The 7072-nt window shown below is 53.1% G+C and overlaps 1 protein-coding gene and 1 pseudogene across 1 annotated transcript; both read right to left on the reverse strand.

The window, feature by feature from the left end:
- Nucleotides 1–209: 209 nt before the first annotated feature.
- On the reverse strand, nt 210–328 carry LOC112485722 (annotated as a pseudogene).
- A 2479-nt stretch (nt 329–2807) lies between these two features.
- CYTL1 (cytokine like 1) lies at nt 2808–6516 on the reverse strand. The gene is made up of 4 exons (XM_006919086.1): nt 6364–6516; nt 4286–4330; nt 4030–4158; nt 2808–2891 (listed from the first exon to the last, which is right to left on the reverse strand). The coding sequence occupies exons 1-4, from the start codon at nt 6514–6516 to the stop codon at nt 2808–2810; spliced, it is 411 nt and encodes a 136-aa protein (XP_006919148.1).
- Nucleotides 6517–7072: the final 556 nt, after the last annotated feature.

The raw sequence follows: 7072 nt of genomic DNA on the forward strand, positions 1-7072 counted from the left end.
TGCTGTGACAGCGACGGTGATCCGAACCCTTCTTCTGAGTAAGGCGCATCTCCCGATCTCGTGGCATCTTAAGCGGGGTTGACACTGAAGCCCTAGGATCTAGAGGAAGTAAGTTGTTGTTATTATTATTATTATTTTGGGCGAGGTAACCCTTGTTTGACCTCACAGATTGCAAGGGCCTTGTCAGCTTACAATCCCTTATTTTTTTACGCCTACAGCACCTAGTCTTCCTAGGTGGTCTCCCATCCAAGTACTAACCAGGCCCGACCCTGCTTAGCTTCCGAGATCGGATGGGATCTGGCTTGCTCAGGGCGGCGTGGCCATAGACGAGAAAGTAAATTAAAGAGCAATGACTCGGAGCGCATTTTCTCGTCTTTGCGTGGCTGCCAGAAAATTCTTGAAAAATCAGCCCGGCTGCATTTTAGGAACTTGATTGCAAAGGTTTTAGAAATGTGTATCCAGTGTCCAAATAATTCCCAGGACACCTTCGGCGCGAAGGAGTACAAACCTAAGTTCTGACTGCTGACTCGGCCATTTTCTACATAATTTTGTTCTATTTTTTTTATTTTTTCCTTCTTCTCCTCCAATACTTAATCGATTTCAGGGCAGTCCCTTGCTCTATCCTGTGAGTGCCCGATCTGATTATCTATGGACCTGAACATTCTGCAAATGCAGGAGGCGATTTCACATTATTAGTGCTTTTGCAAATCAGCCAGGTTTAAACTGTGAGGGTTTTCGCCTGAGAGTTCTCAGTTGGTTTAAATCGCCCCTAGGTGTAGAGGTTTGTGTTCCTCAGCAGTCAGTGTGCTCCAAGACAGCCAAACGGAGGAGTGAGCTTTTAGACGTGGCCCAGGAGGAAAGCCAAGGGTTTCCTTCAGGTCTCTGCTGCTGGCCGTGGCTCAGGGTCACGGTGCACGGTCAGGGCTGGGAGAAGGCACGTCCACGTGGGTGCGTGCGCACCTGCAAGCGCGAGTGCCCGAGCTGCCCAAGTCGACGGGAACAGCGAGAACCGGCGGTCCCTGGAGACCCAGGCGGCGGGCCTCCGAGGCTGTGGGCGTGTGAGTGTGGGCAACTCGTGTGCATTTTGTGAAGAAAGAATGGGCACGGACCACCTGACATGGCAAGATCGTCACTGTCGGCTTTTCTCGGTCTTCCCAGGAAGCAATCCCCAGTATCCATAACCATTGAAAGCATCGTTATTGAGCATCTGCTAAGTGTCAGGACGGAGCTAGGTGTGGGGGGAGGGGCAAAGGGGTGAAGCAAGAAGACACGGTCCCTGCCTTCCAGGGGCTTAGAGTCTAGTGGGGGAGACACACAATAAGCAAGTAAACGAACACAGGAACAGGTGACCGAGTTCTGTGTGTCATGGTGCTTTACGGAGACGGGCGGGGGCGGGAGTGGTAGATAAGTAGACCAAGGTGAGAAGTTCAAACTTCATTCAAAGTGGAAGCGATGGGAAATTTTTCACCGGGTGAAGGATGTGATTTAGCGCATGTTGAAAACAGATTATTCTGCTGTTGTGTAGTGGTTGGTTGGGGGCGGTCGACAGCGAATGCTGTTTGTCATGCCTTGTTTATAGTAGTCCTGAGAAACCACCTCCATGGTGCTTGTGCTTCTAAACAGAAAATAAAAACCTAACGAAGCATTCTCGCAAATCCTCTGAGAAGTCAGAGGCACCTCAGATCAAGGAGGAAACGCCTGGCCCATGTGTGCAAACGGGAGTAAAAGATACAAAGACTCTAATGTAGCTTGCGAATTAAAAAAAAAAATCAACATTTGACATTTCAACATTTCAATAATCCAGTTACTCAGGTGAAATGTTATTGCAGGCTTCGCGAATTCATGAAACGAGCCTGCTTCACCTGCAGAGAACCAGCATGGGGCACCAGGACGAGTGTGGGTTTTGGGGCCCTGGACCTCAATCCACTTTCCAGCCGGGGACCTCGGGCAGATTATTTAATCTGCACGAGCCTCGGCCTCCTCCCACGATGCCTGTGTCTACGTGCGTTAGGAGGACCCAATGAATGAGGTTTGTGATAAAAGCCAGCTACCGCATTGCCCGTGGGCTTGATGCAAGTACAGTCTGTCCCCACACCTACATCGGAACCTCTCCCAATGCTTCAGGGACAGACATTCATGCAGGTGGACTGAAGTGGACCCAGAAACCTGAGCTTGCTGGAAAAAGTGAGAAAGAGGCGTCTTGCTAAGAGCAGCGAATTTCAGAAAGAGCGTGAAATAAGCACCGACAACCGCCTCGTTTCTAAAAATCATCTTTATTTGATTTTCATCACCTTTCAGTGAAAGGGCGTTTCCTGTCAGCGCTATGTAATTACAAACCTTGCAAATACATCTTATAGGCAGTAAAATTTCCTTAAAAACGAAAGGGAACTAACTCCAAGGCAAGTTCGCGATAGGAGAGAGTCTAAAATACAAGTTTGGTTACGTGTAAGCAGGTTCCCACCAAGAAAGGCCAGCGGTAGCGCTCATCCGTGAAAGCAGCACTATGAACATCTATTGTGCTTGTTCTCAAGCTAGCTGTCCCTAACAGAGAAGCGGGTTTGCCCTTTCCTTCCCGGTGATCATAGAAACGTACTCGGGTATCTAACCATCCCGGCAGGACAAGCCAAGGGGAGTGAAAGCTGAGCTCCTGTGTCCCGGGGCTGGAGCACAAACCGAGCTTTCCGAAAGGTGGAGCGACGTGACGGTTTCAGATGCTACAGCAACAGGGAGGCCTGAGGGGACCGTGGCGTTAGCCCACCGTGTCTGGGCAGCTGGCGTCATTTGGTCCCCTTAGGTTCTCCGCAGCCTCAGCCTTGACGACCTGGCGGCACCGTGATCGCGGGGACTGGGTACTCCAGGGCACTGCAGTCATCCGACAGGAACACCAGGTCCTGAAAAAGACGCGCGATGAGCGGGAGTGTCCCCGCAGGTGGCGGCAGAGCCCGTGTGTGGCCGCGGGGCTGCTGGTCATCCTCGAAGGCGGTCGAACTGCTCTCCTCAGGTGCGATCCCTCCATCCCTCACCTTCCCCAAAAGAGCCGGTCACATCCTCACGTTCCCATAGACACTCATCTGTTCTTTATTATTTATCGAATTCATGCCTACGTTGGTTGACCAGGTGGACAGATGGGTGAGGGAATGAATGAATGAATGAATGAATCTCAATGACTGAGCAACGGCTCTGGGCCAGGTGTTGGGGATGCCACGAAAAATGGCTCCAGATCTGACCTCCAAAGACGTTGGCGTCAGTAACGCCGGTCATCAGACCCTACTGTAATCATGGTGTCTTCCAGTGTCCCCCCACCCCCCCGCCAGGCCAGGGGGAGGGGCGTGTGGGGAGGGAGCACATGGCGAATCTCTGATGTGTGAATAAGCAAATCACAACGCACTAGCTAATGATTACAGTTTCCTGAGGATTCGCTCCTGGCCGCCATGCTGCTAGGAGCTCTAGTTAGTCACCCTGCCGGGGTTCTCCGGACCGAGGGCATCATTGCTGCGATGTTCCCAGTGAGCTCCTGAGCCAGGCACTATCCTGTCCCCAGTTCACAAACGAGGAAACTGGCTCAGAGAGGAGAGGGGACACGGCCACCTGGGAAGCAGGAAGATGGGGACAGGAGTTCGGGCATGTCCGAGGCCGAAGCCCACACCCCTCGGGTCTCGGGCCTTCTGTCCACATCTCGACTAGCGCCAATGACCTGCTTTTCCCGTCTCCACACCCTCTTCTACCAGAACCTTCCTACCCCAGAGCCCGCTGAGGAGTCCCTCTGGCCCCGGGAAGCCCTCTCCCCTGACCCCCGCCCGCCTGGCTCCTGCCAAGGTCTGTCTTGCATCAGCAGCACGTGGTCCTGGGCGTCGTGGAGCTCGCGGAGGCGAGGGGCCTTGTCCTGAGTCCCCATCATGTACCAAGGGAGACAGTGGGTAAGGAAGGGCTTCTCTTCCTCCTCGGCGCCCCCCGTCTCCTCCCGAACCCCGTCTTCTAAAAGTCTCAGCTGAGAACACGTGGGAAAGAGCTTTCGATGGTGTCGCTTACCCTCCTGCAGAAAGAGTTCATGATGGTGTACAGTTTCCGCACTTTGTCCCTCAAGGTGTCCACCGGGGCCACTCTCCAACACTGGGGCGATGCCACAAAGTCCCGCAGCTTGGCCAGCACGCAGTAATTCTGGGGGAGGAGAACGGGGAGGGAGAAGTCATCAGCCAGAGGGACGGGAGCTGGGGGCGCCCACGTCCTTCTGCTCAGGGTCCCTCCCCACCCCCACCGCCGCCCCAGGCGATGGGGCCCCTCTTACGTGTATGTCCAGGTACAGCCTGGGCAGGTATCTCACGCACGGCTCCTGCAGAAGGGGGCGCGCGTTACTGCGGTGCCCACAAGGACGCACCCTCAGCCTGGTCGCGGAAGGCCCTCGGCCAGCCCTCCAGCAGCGACATGCACAATGCTTGCTTGTGCTCTGTGTCACATTCCTCCAGAAATAGAAAACCGACTTCTCGAGTGCAAACTTTGTATCGTTTACTATGAGTTAGGGAACTGTCTTATATTTATATATACATCTATATACACACACATAATTATAAGTATATATATATGTATATGTCAAACAGTTTTGGAACTGTAATCTGTATAATAATATACATAACATATACTATAATAATATGAAAGTGCATAAATACGTATACTTTGATGTTACTGTATTTTACTTTTTGTGCAGGACTGAAGGCCAGAGACCCAGACCCTGGTCCTTTTCTACCAGAAATTCCCCCAGTGACCTTGAGCAGGTCTCTTTCTTCTACGTGACTCAGTTTCCCAGCTGTGAATTCGAGTTAGAGTTCCTCCCAGCCTTGCAGTCCTGAGCCTATGCATTATTAGTATTCTTTTTACATATTAAAATCAGATTCTTTTAAACGATATTTGCTCTACATATTTAATACCAAGGAATCTGTAGACAAATTGTGGTGTCATCCTACAACAGAACGTTGTTACGAAAGAATATTTATTTATTTAACGGTGTCATTGAAAAGTAAATCACAAATCTGCTGGGCTGTGTAACCCTATCTGTTCACACACGCAGGTGCACACACATGCACACATGCATGCATGCATACACACGTGCACACACACGCCCACACACACGCACACACACGAATACCCACACGCAGGCGGACGCTGAAATATTATCCTCCAGAACGCTATGGCAGCAGTTAATGGTGTCATTGAAAAGTAAATCACAAAACTGCTGGGCTGTGTAACCCTATCTGTTCACACACGCAGGCGCACACACATGCACACATGCATGCATGCATACACACGTGCACACACACGCACACACACACGCACACACACGAATACCCACACGCAGGCGGACACTGAAATATTATCCTCCAGAACGCTATGGCAGCAGTTACCTCTAGGGGGTAGAATTGCAAGTAATATTTATGTTCTTTGTCCTTTGTGCGTTTTCCAACCGTTCTACAGAGTATGTGACTTTCAGAAGGAGGAAAAAAGTAAACGTTATTTACCTTTTAAAAAGAGAATACAAAGAAGGTGTTGGGGTACCCTGAAAACCCCACATCCGACGAACATTACATTTCGTTCGACGTTTACACGGGGTAAAGGGACGCTTCTGCGTTTTACCAAAGCTTTTAATGGACTGCAATTCGTTCCGTTTCTACACTGCATAAGCAGCCTGGGAGGCCCGGGTTCTAGTTCTGGGCATCCCCTGGGGCCCTCCGCTCCCTCCGCCTCTGGGTTCTCCTCCTGGGAGTGGTGATATCAGCGGCCACCACGCCTGGAGTGGCCGGCGCAGGCACTGCTCACGCGCTGTGTCCGTACTCACCCCTGGCCCCCGGCCGCTGCCCGGAGCGGGCGGGTGGATGCTCACGCCCTTCACAGGTCAGGACAGAGAGGTTCAGGGGCTGAGCGATCTGCCATGGCAGGCGGTGGGGGGAGCCCCCTTCTGGGAGTCCCCCCTTAGCACGCACACTCTTAACCACTCAGCTGGCGAAGAGAATTAAGAAGCTTAATTTTTTAGGCCTCTTTAACTCCGGAGTTCTAACTATGGGGAGCTTCTTTTTTCTTCTTCATTTTTTGTTGTTGTTGTTTTACGTTTTACAACAGATCCTCTGACATTTGCTAGCAAGTTACAAACAAAAATCATGAAGCCTTTGATTCCTTTTCTTTGTCCTTAAAAGAGAGCGCAAACGTTGGTGCTGCATGTCGCAGGATGAGGCTAAAACTCGAACACCCGTGAAGGAGACGGGCATGGACCAGAAAAAGAAAACAGCATTTTTTATCTCCCGGGGCAAAGGCACATTTTCAGGAACCGGGTCTGCTTTGAACCTCCTGGTCCCCAGCAGGCCGGAGGGGACTCACCAAGGGCTCCGTGGCCTGCAGGCTCTGGAAGTCTCCGGTGATCTCCCGGCTGAGGCTCAGCATCCTGGAGTAGCAGGTCGGGGGCGCAGGCTGCACGGCGGGGGGTCCGGCCAGGAGCAGCAGCAGCAGCAGGGGGAGCAGCCGGGGCGCCATGCTGAGAAGGGGCCTCCTGCAGCCCCAGGCCGCTGCCCCTTTAAGCAGCTGCTTGGGGGTGGTCCCCCACGCCTCCATTTCCTGTGGGGCCCAGCCAAGGCCAGGAGCACGCCCACCTGGCTGGGGACACTGGACCCTTTCAGACCTGAAGGCCCCCCTTGCTGAGAGGTGGGGCTGCCTGGGGGGGGTGCAGGACACCTGGAAGGCAGGGCCTCCCTCTTCCCAGATCCCTTAGGAGTTTCTCTCTCAGCGGGGGCTTCGCCCAAAGTGGCAGGGCCGGCAGATGAGGGGGGCAGAGGACGAGAGGAAGACAAGGATGGATGAGGGGTGGCTCGTCAGAGGAGCGGGCGGGCAGACGGGGCCCTCGGGCTGCAAAGCTGGTTGATTTCCTAGAGCAGAATCTGGGGAGAGAAAGAGGCCAGAACGGGTGGATTGAGCACCAGTGATCTGGAGCTTGGGGTCGGGCAGCTGGGTGTCAACGTCCACCCACCACTGACCAGCCAGAGGAAGCCTGGGTGGACACCCGCCCTGTGAGCAGCTGCGTCTCCACATCTGG

This window comes from Pteropus alecto, unplaced genomic scaffold, assembly GCF_000325575.1.
Source record: "Pteropus alecto unplaced genomic scaffold, ASM32557v1 scaffold5, whole genome shotgun sequence".
Lineage (NCBI taxonomy): Eukaryota > Metazoa > Chordata > Mammalia > Chiroptera > Pteropodidae > Pteropus > Pteropus alecto.

Coding starts and splice junctions, on each gene's coding strand:
- CYTL1 (XM_006919086.1), bottom strand. CDS start 6,516: ATGGCGCCCCGGCTGCTCCCCCTGCTGCTGCTGCTGCTCCTGGCCGGA. Junction 4,159..4,285: donor GGCTGTACCTGGACATACAC/GTAAGAGGGGCC, acceptor CTCCTCCCCCAG/AATTACTGCGTGCTGGCCAA. Junction 2,892..4,029: donor TGAACTCTTTCTGCAGGAGG/GTAAGCGACACC, acceptor CGTCTTTTTCAG/GACCTGGTGTTCCTGTCGGA.